Raw genomic sequence first — 15263 nt, forward strand, 5'->3', positions numbered from 1 at the left:
GTGTGATCCACATCTGCTCAAATCATCGAGACATTGCTCATAATTTAAACATTTCAGCATCAACTTTAATGCAGCATCTCCCCGTTTTTGACCGAGATATGCTGAAGAGGATCCTCAGACCCCTGCAGACACTCGGCTCTGTTCTGGTGTAGGGTTATATCCTGTAGCTCGAGATTGTGATTCGGAACAGATGTATTTGCGCATGTAGAACAAATGAACTACATTTCCAGGTGACTGCGAGGAGATCAAATGCAGCAGGATCCAGCTCAACTAGGCCACATCCGCCGGTGTAAACAGCTCCTCGAAGTCTCGCGAGAACAGCGTCACGCGGCGATTCTGACCAATAAAGTGACGCGGTTTCCGCTGCGCTCTTATTTCTGCTCCGATCGAGAGAGACGCGCAGCTCGAGTTCAGAATATCATCGACGCGGAGTCTGATTCAGACACACTGAAGATTATTAAAACACCAACGTTTCGTTTTAAAGCAACGTTTGCGTTTCAGTTTCCCTTTCCTTTGTTCAAAGTCACACGTATCACCGACGGGAATCACCGGACGCGGCAGCGGAGCACGAGCGACATACCGGCAAACAAAGAACCCCTTCTGTGCGAGAGATCAGCCCTCAACACCCGTTAGTTATGAGTCATGTGGCCGTCGAGAATGTGCACGGTCTGGATCCGCAGGTGAGCGGGGCTCGGGGCTCGGGGCCGGTGTTTACCGGAGGCTCGTGTAAGATGGAGGATCTGCGGATGATGGCGGAGCCGCGTCGCGTCGGTTTGTCACGCGGCTGCGCCTCGCGCTGCGTCCTCGGGGCTCGGGAGGGTCGAGTTCTGAAGGGGTTTCGGTGTAACGTTAGTTCACGAGTGTCTGTACCGAGAACGAGCAGAAAACTCGCCGCTTGAGGATTCACGGCCTACCCCGGAGATTCTGACCAGCCCTAGATTTCACTGCGTTCGCGTTTATTTTGTGTGTTTGCTGTCGTTAATTATCTTAATAGAAACGCTTTATTTATTTTTCTGCGTCAGATGAACCCAAACGGACGCGAATATCGCGATGTAACGCTCCGCGGTCTTAATTTCCTTTAACGATACGCAGTAAATGTGAGCGACTAATCAAAGTCACGTGGTGTTGTCGTTAATTTTATACATGGCTTTGTCTGTTTCGTTGTTTATGATCAGTGTTTATAATATTCTAAACCAGCTTGGACGTGTTTGAGTGGTTCGCAGGTGTTAATGTTAATATCGTTGAACGGAAGTCTCGTGTGAAGTTAGTTCAGATCTCGTCGGATCTTCTGTAGAAGTCCGTGTTTGCTCTCTCTGACCCCAGATCAGCTCTTAAAGGTTCTGTCTCTTCTCCTCTTCCAGCTCGCTGCTCTAGACCTGAACTCTGATCTTCAGGGAGTCCCTGGAAGTGAGTGTCTGTCTCAGATCAGTTTAGCTCCGAATGAATCAAGTGTTGATGCTAACAGTCTGTCCTTCACAGGGCGCTACATTCCTCCTCATTTAAGGAACAAAGAAGCTTCCAAAAACGGTATGTACACTTATTCTTAACTGGTTAACCCTTTAACTCCAGTGACCGATTCTAATTGTCTGATTTAAAGCCTCACTGCTATGTTTACGTGTACTATTTCTGAACTCTGAATAAAGTAATCGGGTTGATTTGCACGTTTATATGTCAGTATATGATGATCATTCTCCTACATGGTTTCTATTGTTTCAAACAGCAGAATTAATATTTATCCACTTCTGGTCATAATTTGGCACCGCTATGGCGTGCTGCTTATATTTATCACACAGTAAAGTCGTGTGTGGATGAGAATCTGAAACGGGGACTGATGGACGTCCTCCTGCTGCTCTTCACAGACGCTGCGTGAAAGGAGGGTTTTATGATGACAGGAAACTCATTTATTCAACAGGAAGAACAGCTTGTCATGAGCTCAATTTCTGAGTCGCTTTACACGCATAGTTCTTCCAGTTTGGGTTTTCAATCTGATCGAGTGTTTGTCACTCTCAATCGTAGGAAAGGGGAAAAAACACACCTTTCAGTCCGATCAAACTTTCATTCAGATTGAGCTCATTAAGGTGATGACATAAAGGCTTCTCAGTTCTTATTTGTGCATGTTGTTAAGGGCACATCCTGACCCAAAATCGAGTGGTTTTCTCTCTGGCATTTTTGGATCATTTTACCCCCCGACCTTTGTCCAGTGACACGAGTGATCAACATGATGGCATGCTAAAATTCAGCCTTTCAAATTCAGCCTTTCTGAACCGTATTGGCTGTGACTCTGGTTTCTGTTTGAGATGCTCTTTGACCTTTAGTCTTATCCTTGTGACGGGGCCGTTGGGCCCAGAACCCTCCAACTATACGCTTTTTCCTCTGATAGACAGAAACTTACAGCTCCTTCCTGGTGTCACTGAGTAACTGCTCTATTATGACAGGTTTTGGCTAAAGAGAGACTTAAAGGGGAAGTCCTCAAATATGAAAGATGCCACGATTAATTTTCAGCAAAGACTTGGAATCAAGACGACTTATTTAAGCCACCTTTCTTTCCAATACAAGATTGCAAACATTGTCCACAGGCTTTAAAGATCACTTGTTTAAAGATTCTTCTCAGATGAGGGGGGAAATATTTGGAGTAGTTGCTTCCATGTCTACATTTACTTTAATTTTGTGCATCTTGCTCCACTAACTGCTTTGCTCTGGAGCATCCTCCCCAGACGGCTCCGCTCCATCTGAAAGCAGACTGAGCATTTCTAGCAAGTGTTTAACATCTTCCTCTCGCTCTTTCACAAAGATTCTCCCGGAGGATGGGATAACGGACGCAGTAATGGCTTCGTAAACGGCTTCCATGAAGGCCGAGACAACCGTATGAATGGAGGGGGCAGTTTCGGTGGCCGTGGCTCCATGCGCAGCGACCGCGGAGGAAGAGGAGGCTTCAGAGGTAAACCCAGCGCCTCCTACGCTCACATCCAGTGTCTTCACCGCACGCCTGAGAACGCTAGCTTGCTGTTTCTCTACAGGACTAGCATTGCTCTTTTGATGTGAATTATTTCTTTATTAGGATTTGGTTACGACAACAAGGATGCCGGTGGGTGGAACGCCCAAAAAGACACGGCCTACAACAGCTTCGGCGGCCGCTCTGACCGTGGGAAATCCTCTTTCTTCAGTGACCGCGGGTCTTCATCCAGGGGACGGTGAGGCTCGCTTGATTTCCTAGTTTCATTTGTTGCTTGCTTTAGTGAATAACTGGTGTTGGAGGCCTGGGTTTGTCTGAAGCTGTGTTGTGTTGGGCAGGTACGAGCGAGGAGGCTTCGGCGGCGGTGGGAACAACCGATGGACGGATGACTCCAAAAACGATGAAGATTGGTCCAAACCCTTGCCTCCCAGTGAGCGTGTGGAACAGTGAGTGTGGCCGTTCTGACAGAATGCTGCCTTCAGGTTCCTTTGAAAGTGTTCCTGCTTCCCCTGTCCCTGGAGAAAACTAGCTTTGTGTGAAGTAGCCGTAGCAATGTGTTACTCAAAGATAAGTGTGTGTTAAAGTTCTGCAGTGAAGAGCATCAGATTGAAGTAGTTACGATGTGATGTCATATAATCCTGTAAATGTGAGCATTGATTTGTCTCTGAGTTTGCGTGTGGTTTTTAACCCAAAGTGGAGTTTCTGACACTTGTTCCTGTTTCCTGCAGTGAACTCTTCTCTGGAGGCAACACCGGGATAAACTTTGAGAAATACGATGACATTCCTGTTGAAGCCACAGGACAGAACTGTCCACCACATATTGAGAGTGTGAGGAACCTGATCCAGATCCGTCTAAGTTAAATTATTTTAAATATTTTAAATTAATTAATCTTTGTTTGTTTTAGTTCCATGATGTAGATATGGGAGAGATCATTATGGGTAATATATCCCTGAGCCGGTACACACGGCCCACTCCTGTCCAGAAGTACGCCATTCCCATCATCAAGACTAAGAGAGACCTGATGGCGTGCGCACAGACAGGTGAGACGTCCGCGGAGTTCATCATGGGGTGTGTGTGTGTGTGTGTGGTAAATGCTTGACATGACGTCTGTCTGTCGCTGTAACTAGGTTCTGGTAAGACTGCAGCCTTCCTGTTGCCCGTCCTGAGCCAGATATTCACTGAAGGACCAGGAGAAGCGCTGCAGGCTATGAAGAACAGCGCACAGGTAGCACTTCCTGTTTGCAGGGTGATGAAGAACTGCACTCTACTTTTGTCGAATATCTTAACTGGGGGTGTTCTTGTCTCTAGGAAAATGGGAAATATGGCCGTCGTAAGCAGTATCCCATTTCACTGGTCTTAGCCCCCACAAGGGAGCTGGCTCTCCAGATCTACGAAGAGGCCAGGAAGGTAATCGCCAGAACACACGGGAACTTCCTGATTTCTGTTGGTCGGAATGTATTTAATGTTCTCCCGTGTGTAGGTTGCGTACCGCTCTCATGTGCGTCCCTGTGTGGTGTACGGAGGAGCTGATATCGGTCAGCAGATCCGTGATCTGGAGAGAGGCTGTCATCTGCTGGTGGCCACTCCTGGACGTCTGGTGGACATGATGGAGAGGGGCAAGATCGGCCTGGACTACTGCAAGTACGTCAGAGATCTGTGTGTGTGGAGTGTGCTGCTGTAACCAACTGTGATCTGGAATCCAGTCTTGTGCATGTTTTAATGGTTCAAGAATGCATTGGCTTTTAATACGTCACTGTTCTGTGTCTTGACCGTGAGCTGTGTTTCTGTCGTCAGTTATTTGGTGCTGGATGAAGCAGACAGGATGCTGGACATGGGCTTCGAGCCACAGATTCGGCGTATCGTGGAGCAGGACACCATGCCGCCCAAAGGGCTTCGTCAAACCATGATGTTCAGTGCCACCTTCCCCAAGGAGATCCAGGTGAGTGTGTCAGCCTGATCTCATTAAAACCGCTCGTGGTGGTACAACCTCAGGACGGCTCTAGCTTGTACAATTTATTAGACTTGTCTGAAGAGCTTTTGGGTTTCCTAGATCTTGGCTCGTGACTTCCTGGAGGAATACATCTTCCTGGCTGTGGGCAGGGTTGGGTCCACCTCGGAGAATATCACCCAGAAGGTGGTGTGGGTTGAAGAAAATGACAAGAGGTCCTTCCTGCTGGACTTGCTCAATGCCACAGGTACGTTTGTAAATGTCCTCTGAACACTGTCTTCATCTGATGTTTGTCTCTGGTGTGACCGTCACACAGGATGTCATGTTTGAAATTTAAATTATCTTATTTTCTGAGTGGACTAAACTAATCTTTAGATTGAAGTCACTCTTGGAGGTTGAGTACAGTGGAAGAGTTGAATCTCATTTTAAAAACTTCTTTAAACACCAGAAATATGATATTCAGTGATCTAGCTATAGAGACTGAGGATTATGAATTGCATGCTCCACCCGCACCTGAACACAGAGCTTCAGCTTAACCCATGTAAACCATATCAAGACTGAAACTGATTTTGTTGAAGCTCATCATAAGGTCTGATTTTATTCAGTCATTCCGAATGAGGTTCAGGACAGTACGGCGGAAAGCGTAGAAAAACCTGGTAAGTAGAGATGTTTATCTGTCCACTGGAAGTGGAACAAATGTAAGTCTCATCTCACTACTTTATTTTGCTTGAACATTGTTTTGTTTCCCAGCCAAACCCTTCCATGTCGAATGAGATCTAGTTTAGAGCCCTGCATTTTAACCTGAGCCTGAAGACTTGTTTACACCCATAGGGCTGGGCTTCATGTCATCGCGCCTTTTTTATCTTTTAGTAAGGACATTTTTATTAATTTTTTTTTTTTATGTGGCTGACTCTGCCTTTAGAGAGATACTCCTTTTAAAATGGTTTACATGTTTGTTTGTTTGTTTGTTTTTCGATTTGAATAGTTGCGTTTTTAAAGTAGACGTTTCAAGTTGTCTAGGGTATATTTCTCGTGTAATGATGGGGGTGAGTCAAAGTAGCGTCTATACGGAGTTTCAGTTAATATTTTTTGTGACGTGCTCCAGTTTACTGAGACTGCAGAAATCGTGTCCTTTATTTTACAAAAGCACAACATTTTCTGAGTGTACACAAGTAGACCCTTTACAGTTTTTGGAGTGGTTTTTATTGTAGGTGAGTCAAGTGTTGATTTGAGAAAGCAAAATTTATCAAACATGGGGTCAACTCAGCCGCATGGTCATCACTTTATAAAAAATAAAAAGCTTGGGCCAAGATTTGAGGCCCATGCAGGGCTTTAATGTAGTTCTCATATGGTTTTGGGATCTTTTTTTTTTTTTCTCTCTCCCCTGATATTTCTTTGGAAGTAGTCATGCTGTCTTTTGTTCCTGCGGCTGGATCTGTGCATGAAGTGGCATGTAACCAATGCCATGTTGAATTGTAAAGCCAGAAGACTGCTGTAATTTGGTCACATTCAGCAGGACAGCACAAGGCTCTGACTACAGTAGTCTTCTGAGTTTAACAAAAATCACTTCTACGAGATCCAAATGCTTGTCACTCCCTGTTTGTCATGTGCTGCCATTTATTAGCATCTGCTCCTCGTACTGAAGCGTGATCTCAGTTGATAGTTTTAATCTCCTCCAATAGGTAAAGAATCTCTGACCTTGGTGTTTGTTGAGACTAAGAAGGGGGCGGACTCTCTGGAGGACTTCCTGTACCGTGAAGGCTACTCCTGCACCAGTATCCATGGTGACCGATCCCAGCGGGACCGTGAGGAAGCGCTCCATCAGTTCCGCTCCGGGAGATGCCCCATCTTAGTAGCCACGGCTGTATGTCCTCTTCCTTTGCCTTGTAAAATCTCTTGTATATTTTGGTGCAAGTCTCAAACACTCTTTGCTCCACAGGTTGCTGCCCGTGGTCTGGACATCTCCAATGTCAAACACGTCATTAACTTTGACCTTCCTAGTGACATCGAGGAGTACGTCCACCGCATCGGGCGTACCGGTCGTGTGGGAAACCTGGGTAATTGCAATGACAATGTTGATACACCTGCTGTAGTATACAATGGGACATTTTTGTCTGCCGTTCAGTGCCAGATCCAAATGCATCCCAGTGAATTCAGTGTTTTGTTCGGTTGTCACAGGTCTTGCCACATCATTCTTCAATGATAAGAATGGCAACATCACCAAGGATCTGCTGGACATCTTGGTGGAGGCCAAACAGGAAGTGCCATCCTGGCTGGAGAGCCTGGCGTATGAGCACCAGCACAAGAGCAGCAGCCGCGGGGGGCGCTCCAAAAGGTGAAGCGTCTTTCCACTTCTGCAGTGCTGTTTACCTTTTAGGATCAGCCCATGGGCTCTCCATTGAAAGGGTTTGGTGTTTTTCAGGTTTTCTGGTGGTTTTGGGGCCAGAGACTACCGTCAGACCAGCAGCAGCACCAGCGGTGGAGGATTCGGGAACCGCGGCGCACGCAACACCGGCGGTCACGGAGGAAACCGTGGATTTGGCGGCGGTGGAGGTAAGGATCGGTTTCACTCCAGAGCACCCGCAGTTTAGTTGCATGACAGCTTAGTTCTTGAGTGCCCATCGCTCACCCGGTGTTTCTGGTCCTCAGGTGGCTTTGGGAACTTCTACAGCAGTGATGGCTACGGAGGAAACTATTCCCAGGTGGACTGGTGGGGAAACTAAGACTCCTCCACCTCTTCACTCCTCACAACGACCGTGGAGCACCATGCCAAACTCACTGAATGGAAACCACATGTACCATAGCCAGACTATATACCCTGTGTAGCTTTGAAGAACTTTGCAGTACATTACCAGCTGTGATTCTCTGACCACATCTGGAGAAGCTTGAACTCCGTGGGACTCGGGGATGCCGGGATATCTGGAGGTTTGACTGTAGCAGGAAGCAGTCTCATGATGTGCTCGACCGAACTGAAGGGGGAACGGAGGCAGAAGTTTGCTTTAGATTCTTGGACTCTAGTTTTCCACTACATTTCATTTCTTTGTACTAAATGAGAATCATTTGTTAATGTACTGTTCCTTTAAATTTAGACTCGCTGTGTTTTGTTTGTTTTTCTGTTCTTTTTAAATGTCTGGCTGGCAATTGTTTTCCCCTTTTTTTTTTTTTTTTTTTTTCTTCTTTTCTTTCCCCTCGAAAGATTTGTTTGTATGGTATAACAAAATAAGCTTGGATGTAATCAAACCTTGGCAAGTCTGGGATGGTTTGTCACAACCTCATTTTGAACTGAAATTTTCAGCGGGGTCACCAGCGCTGGTGTCGCAGGGGCCTGACCCCCTCGATTGGCTGCAGTTCTCTTGTGTGGTATCACAAGGGAGCGAAAAATATTGAATGTTGGAAGGAAAAGCTTTCGCTCACTCTATCCTGGAGAGGTATCTATTATAGAGATGGTAGTCTTCTGAGAAAGAAACAAAGCCATTCCAGTATATTCTCTTAAATTTATTTGTGACGAACCACGTCTGCCTCCCGCCGCTTCGCTTCATAACCACACCACCGAGGCAGCTAGTTCAGTACCACATGCTAGCCGTTAGGTGGTGTTGGATTAAAGTTTTTTTTCTTGAACTGTTATGGCAGTAGCAATTGGATTCGTCTCTTTCTTCCTTCGAAATCCATTCTTGAAGTAGATTAACGGTGGGCTCGTGGCAGTGAAGTGTTCTAACGGCTGCTCTAGAACCGTGAGGTCGGAGCCCAGCCCGTCTCTGAAGAATCCGCATGCTAGTGTTCTTGTTTTTTGGTCAAGGAGATTTTCGAACCGATTTCTGCCGCAGGCTTTTACGTTCGTTACAAGTAACTTTTTTTTTTTTTTTTTTTCTCTTTTTCAAGCTGCGTTGAATTCCGAAAGACATCCTCGGCTTTACTCTTGAGACACGGCTCGCTCGTGACCCCCGGCTCTTCGAGAGGACTGGGGTCAGCAGAATTCTGTGTACACCACAGGAGCCACACCAAACCAGCTGCAGGGGTGTGGTTTGGTGTAAACCAGACTCTTATTGGTTGGTTTGTAGTGGAGGAGGTTTCCATGGCATCCTGGCCAAAGACAGGGTTCTTTCAAACTCCCGCGCGCCCTTAATAGTGCACTACTGATGAGGGCGAGTGGGATGCGTTTAACTGAAGTGCAATAGATTTACTCTCAAGCGTGTTGTGCCTTTTGACATGAGTTTGGAAAAGGTGACCTGAAGCAGATGCGTGGACAGTATTTAGGTGACTTGAGAGCAGTGGTGCTACTTGTGCCCTTCTGTGTTACGCCCATCAAGTTTTACAAAAGTTGTTTTATTGCACATCTAGGGTTTTATATAAGTGTCTTGAGTGCGTGTCCTTAAGCTTCCGAAAATTGTGCGTGAAGATTGTGAAAACGCAGCTTGTTTACAAAAGGGGAAGGGTTCTCCAATCGTTAACCAGGATTGATTTGGGACCAGCAGTGGGGAATTTAGCTATTTGCACAGATTACTAGATTCAACTTTTGCTGCTAGTTTGTGTAATTTATTAAGCATTTTTGACAAATATTTATTTTTATAAGCCTAAAAGTGATAGTTTCAAGTAACTTGACCAAAAGACAGTACAAAAACACTGGCACTTGAATGTTGAATGTCACCCGTATGCGTGAAACTTATATTTTTCGGGGTAGTGTGAGCTTTTTAATGTTTAAGGTCATTTTGGACTGAAAATTTACTGTAATTGTATATACAATACATTGTGTATACAATACAAATACAACTTTAATCTGTAATTGGCATCTGACTAAACGTTTCAATCCGATCAATCAAACTCTGAATTGGAAGCCGAAATTTAAATATAACCATGCCAAGGTTTGGAAAAAGTTACAGAAATATTTTTGTAAATGTGTATCAGTGCAAAGTGTTCAGATTATCCAGTTCTCTTTTTGGTTTTTGTTTCCCCAATATTTATTTTTTATTTGAACCCCCAGTGAATGTCTGGCACATGGCAATCTTAAGTAACAAAAACATGTGGTTATTCTCTATTGTTGCGTTTGCATATTTGGGCTCCGTTGGTGTTCTCTGACAGGTTTGGCTGAAGATTTAGTCTTAATTACAGAAGCAGTTATGGGTGAAGTGTTTAAAGCATGCAATGACAGGTTTTAATTGACCAAATCATGTGAAAGAACATCACCAGAGCCCTTAGAGTTAGAGTATTTGCTTTATGTACTAGTTTAGAGGCTGTGCACTGCACGAAAAATAAAATGTGTGTTTATTGTATTTTACCAAATTAAAGTTGGAAATTGCAAATACAGAAACTGCTCGGGCATCTGTGCATCTTAAATGATTGAATACTAAAACACTGCTATTACTTTAAAAGGGTAGTTCAGCCAGAAAAGGTAGTCATTTACTTGCTTTCATTATGTTTCAAACTATGACTTTGTTCTTTAGAACAAAAGGACGGTCAGTGGCTTGTAGACTGATGACCGCAATTTCAATAGCAAAGGGGACATGGTTTTCTCAATTCAAAGTCTTGTATTTAAGTATCACAGAAAGTAAGTTAATTTAATAGAACTTGGTTTATATTTGTGACAAAATGTGATCTTTATGCATGTACATAATCCCTTTATTAAAATTAAGCACCATTTTACGGCTGTGTTTTTAGAGGTTAGGGTTTTCACACTAAACGTGTTCCATGCATCCCAAACAAAGTTCTGCCGTGTAGGGTTGCCCACTTCAGAAGACAAAAATAAGGGACACTCAAGAAATTATACTGTACCACACCGTGAATGTTACTTCAGCGTTCAGTGAGTTACATACAATACATATATAAAATGCTTAACAGGTTTCCAGACCAACTTTTTTTTTTTTTGTTTAACCTATTTATGTACATTGTAACTCTAAAATAGAATTGTAAAGTCATGCAAAAAAACTATATATATATATATATATATATATATATATATACACACACAAAGCTTTGGCTAAAGCAGACTGTACCACTTTAGAATGTGCCTGCAGTAACTTCTATAATAGTGATAATAGAAATACCACTAATCTCTGTTTTTAAGATGCAGAGAGAAACGCATAAGAGCTGAAACCATAACAACTGAATGTCTATGAAACACCAGTCAATAAAATCCTTTTTAAAAAATGTTTTTTGTTGCAAAATGTACTGTATGAATGAATGAAAGCCTATTTTTACATTCAAGAGAACTAGGAGAATTAGTATTAGCTGCTTTTGAGACTTTTCTGGTCATTTTGTGTTTTAATAATGAGATCTAAGGAATACGCTAGAAATGTTATGTTTTTTCTCTTTATTTAACATTAGCTAAAGATCAGGTAGATTGCATGTTTTCTCATAATCCTTCCCCGAATCGATACGTTCACAAATCAAACAATATGTCGAAAACTAATGATTTTTTTCTCAGTTGTATTGTGGTCATACTTCATATGCCTTTGAGTACGGGAAAACGACTTTCATAACAGAAAAATGGGACGATTCTGTATCAGTTCTGTGTATAAGAAAGCTCATGTTTAGTGAACTCTGACCTGTGAATCTGCCATGTGACCAATACAAGACTTCCTCAGAGATAGAGAAAAGACATTTAGAGATTTAGTTGCTGTATTTATCATTCAAGGTCTGGCAGAAGGGGAGAGTTTGGAGGTTGCAACACTTTTATACATTTCCTTTAGTTTCTCAGAGACTGTTTGTATTAGAAAGACAAACTTTTAAAACAATAAAGCCACACTACTGTGACACGTGTATATGTGACAATATACGTGAATAAACCTTTATACTTGAATAGACGAAGTCAAATGCTGCAACTGACCCCATAAGAGTGGACGGTTGCAACATTCATTAAAATTAAATTCAAGCAATTTCTTAAATATCATTTTGCGATTTCTTTATTTTATTTGTGGACAGACAGGGTCTTCAAAAAGTTAAATTGGCTGTATAAAAACAAAGAATAGTAAATGGAAAAACATTTTAAAGTTATAAGTAACCATGTTTTGGTTAAATATTACATCTTAACTACAAAATATTAATTTAATCAAATTCAAGACACTGAAATGTAATAATAGTATTTACTTCTGTTAACTTCTGTGAACATTTACTGAACTAGGGCCAGCTCCATCTAAATAACTAGTCTGACTAAACAGTTAACCGGGTAATCAGTCCCGCTTTTAAAAAGTCAAATTAGATAAATCTACCATTTTATGTAACTGACTTTATAAGTGTGTGTGTGTGTGTGTGTGTGTGTGTGTAAGACAGAGAGGGTGAGAGTGAAGGAAATTAGTCCACCTTACACTCAAACTGATTTTTAACCAATTTAAAAATAAAAGGTGAGATACCTGACAATTGAAAGGGATTCTTTACCAATGCATAGAAAGACGATTTTGTAATGTTAATAAATGCTCTTAGTCAGAAAAGTAATTAATAAAGCTTTTACATTAGTGTTGATAAAACTAGGTATAATAGCTTGACACTGTTAGAAGCTAAGATAACACTGATTAAAATTATGTTTTTACTGATTAAAATTTATGTTTTTGGCTGATTTCTTCCAGGAAGGATGGGGGGCTAATTAAGAGAGAATATAATCGCTATAGCTCTTTCCTGATTGAAGAAATAAGCCATGTTCAACCGTCCATACGATCATAATATCAGACAATAACTGACTGAACCACTGCACGCTGATTATAACTAATATTAGCTGATAAGATCACGTTACAGTTAGTTAATTATGTTAAACGTTATGCATATGGCACAAATCTGGTTTTCTTTAGACTAAAAGTGTACGTTAATATCGATGTAATTGTATTTGAATTTGATTTCTATCTTTTGTAGGGAAATAAACGCCTTACCGCCACAGGAAAAGCGCGCCGATTTTGCGCGCGCTGTTCTATGCGCGAGGGTGAATGACGTCAGCATCATAAATAAAATAAATAAATAATACAAAAAATTATGTAAATTGTCAATTAGGCAATTCCAATTTTTGAAATCACGACTATTGTCCCCGTCACCTGTTTAGCTGCGGTTTTATTGTTTAATTCTTTAAAGAGTCTCTCGTTTGAGTCGGTTCTGTTCAGTGAATCGGAGTTAAACAGTTCGCGATTTCGTTTGAAGCCTTTGGACAGTTCAGACACACATTGAGTCGCTTGGAGAATTACGCGAAAAGCACAAAAAATGCTGTATAGATTTTAATATTTACATACAAGCAAATGAAAACTAGCCTGAAATGGGTCTTTAATAAGATCAACACCTGGGCCCGTATTCATAAAGAATCTTAATGCAAAAAGTAGCTATAGTGACAAAATTCTAAGAAAATTCTTAGAAATGTGGGCGTTTACTCTTAAAATTAAAGAAAAAATCCTAGTAAAGAAAAAAGTAATTCAGAAAGCATCTTAACCCTTAAAAGAGGTCTTAAGGTCTAATTTGTTAGGAGCACAGACGAGGACTTTTAAGAGGCTTAAGAGTTTCTTTAGCAGAGGAGAAAATGGCAGAAAGATGAGAGGCAGAAAAAATGTGTTGCAGACAATGGATGACAGGGAGTTAATAAGACTATTATTATATAATATATATATTAAAAGACTATTAATTATATAATAATTTAATATAATATAATTTAATATATAAATTAAAGTAATCACTACATTACAATATTTGGCAACTGGGAAAATGCAACAATGCAATAGTGATGATTTGGGTCTGTCACAACCTTCTGTAAGCAGAGTGATCACACAAACAATTACAGCACTTTCAGAACATCTTATTGTGTCGCAGTTCATTTCGTTTCCGCTGGACATACCCACCTTGCTGGCTCAAAAAACTGCATTTATGAATATAGCAGGTTTATAGGTGCGCACAAGCAGGGGGAATGAACCGTTAATAGTTTGTGCTATACGCTCCCATGTCTGCTTCTTTTCCCTTGCTGTGACACCCGGCCCGAATTATCCTTTAAGAATGGCCTTGTGTTCATCCACTAACTGGGCTAACGGTAAAGACTGTTCCTCTGTCCAGTTTGGCTTTCTCGCCCTTCTTGGTTTTGATTCCATGTTTGATACATTAAAACCAACATTCAAACCACCACTTCAATAGGACAGCAATCACTGTAATTGGGAAGAGTGGAACAATTTTTATCATTCTAGGCCAATCAAATACCTTATAGGAAATTACAAGCATGGTAAATAAAAAGGATTTAGATACACACATATGTGTTTGTGTGTGTGTGTGTGTGAGAGAGAGAGAGAGAGAGAGAGAGAGAGAGAGAGAACAGTCAAATAGGAAAAATTACGCATGTAAATTCAAAGTGAGAATTAGAATACATCCAATACTTAAAATCACTCTTTTTTTCCTTCTTGGACAACCAGCCAATCACAGTCTTCAAATGATTGTGTCATACATAGCAACGGGGTCAACCCCACCTCCTCACTAAGATGAAAGTTTTTGTCTTTTCCTTACTCAGAGTTGCTCTCAGATCGGTCCCGAATCGCTCTTAAGCTAAGACTCCTACGTAAAAGTTTTTAAGCTAAATTAAGAGTTTTCTGAGAGGATTCTTAGAATCTTTATGAATACGGGGCCTGCAGCTTATGAACAACTCAGGTGAAGACATTTCCTTCCATTCTTTATTAAATTGACTGCTCTGAAATATGACACCAATGTCTCAGGAGTTTAGTTCAGAGAATAGGGGACATGTGCTTATTTTTAAGATGAACTGTTTTTTCCAAGGCATTGTTAGATTCCTGTGTTTCCTGTCATTGTTATGCAAGGATTTGATTTCTGCATTTAACCTCAGAATAATGATCTCAAAGTAAGTCTGATTTTGTGGTGGCTGTGCTTTCTAATTAAATTATAATAATTTTAATTCAAGTGAAGGATTTTGAAAGTCTGATAGTTACAACCCAGATTCCGGAAAAGTTGGGACTTTTTGTAACTTTAATAAAGTAATTTAAATAGTTGCACTATACTTATTACATTTTAAATAGCGTAACTTGTAATCTGTAACCAATTACATTTCCAAAGTAACCTTCCGAACATTGTTTATTTGTTAGATACAAATCACTGTGAAGCAGCTGGACAGAAAATAAAAGTTTCTACATTATACTGTATTTAGTGGAAACTTAGCGGTGATTATGTCAAGGAGATTTTCCTGGAGGCCCCACATCGACACTACTAAAGTTCTAAACTGATTATAAACCTTACAGTTTCTTAGATGTTGTCCTTGGGACAACTTGTCCCAGTTTTTTATTTTTACACAACGCTTGACATTGACAATATTGTGTAATGAAAATAAAAGTGACAACATTTAGAAATATAGCTGCATGTAGAAATGATGGGCCCAAGCACTGAAAAAGCAAATATGAGACCAACTG

The 15263-nt window shown here is 41.5% G+C and overlaps 1 protein-coding gene across 2 annotated transcripts; it reads left to right on the forward strand.

The window, feature by feature from the left end:
- Positions 1-188: 188 nt before the first annotated feature.
- Positions 189-10207, forward strand: LOC128016100 (putative ATP-dependent RNA helicase an3). Of its 2 annotated transcripts, XM_052600492.1 has the most exons (19): positions 189-680; positions 1362-1407; positions 1480-1527; positions 2792-2938; positions 3059-3191; positions 3292-3399; positions 3682-3781; positions 3859-3994; positions 4082-4179; positions 4263-4361; positions 4435-4595; positions 4749-4893; positions 5005-5149; positions 5508-5558; positions 6585-6766; positions 6842-6959; positions 7081-7237; positions 7325-7455; positions 7552-10207. In XM_052600492.1, the coding sequence occupies exons 1-19, from the start codon at positions 636-638 to the stop codon at positions 7623-7625; spliced, it is 2124 nt and encodes a 707-aa protein (XP_052456452.1). In that variant the 5' UTR covers positions 189-635; the 3' UTR covers positions 7626-10207. The 2 variants fall into 2 exon arrangements, with proteins under 2 accessions (XP_052456452.1, XP_052456453.1); XM_052600493.1 differs by lacking the exon at positions 5508-5558 and having other exon boundaries at positions 361-680.
- Positions 10208-15263: the final 5056 nt, after the last annotated feature.

Source organism: Carassius gibelio, chromosome A6, assembly GCF_023724105.1.
Source record: "Carassius gibelio isolate Cgi1373 ecotype wild population from Czech Republic chromosome A6, carGib1.2-hapl.c, whole genome shotgun sequence".
In the NCBI taxonomy this organism is placed as follows: Eukaryota; Metazoa; Chordata; class Actinopteri; order Cypriniformes; family Cyprinidae; genus Carassius; species Carassius gibelio.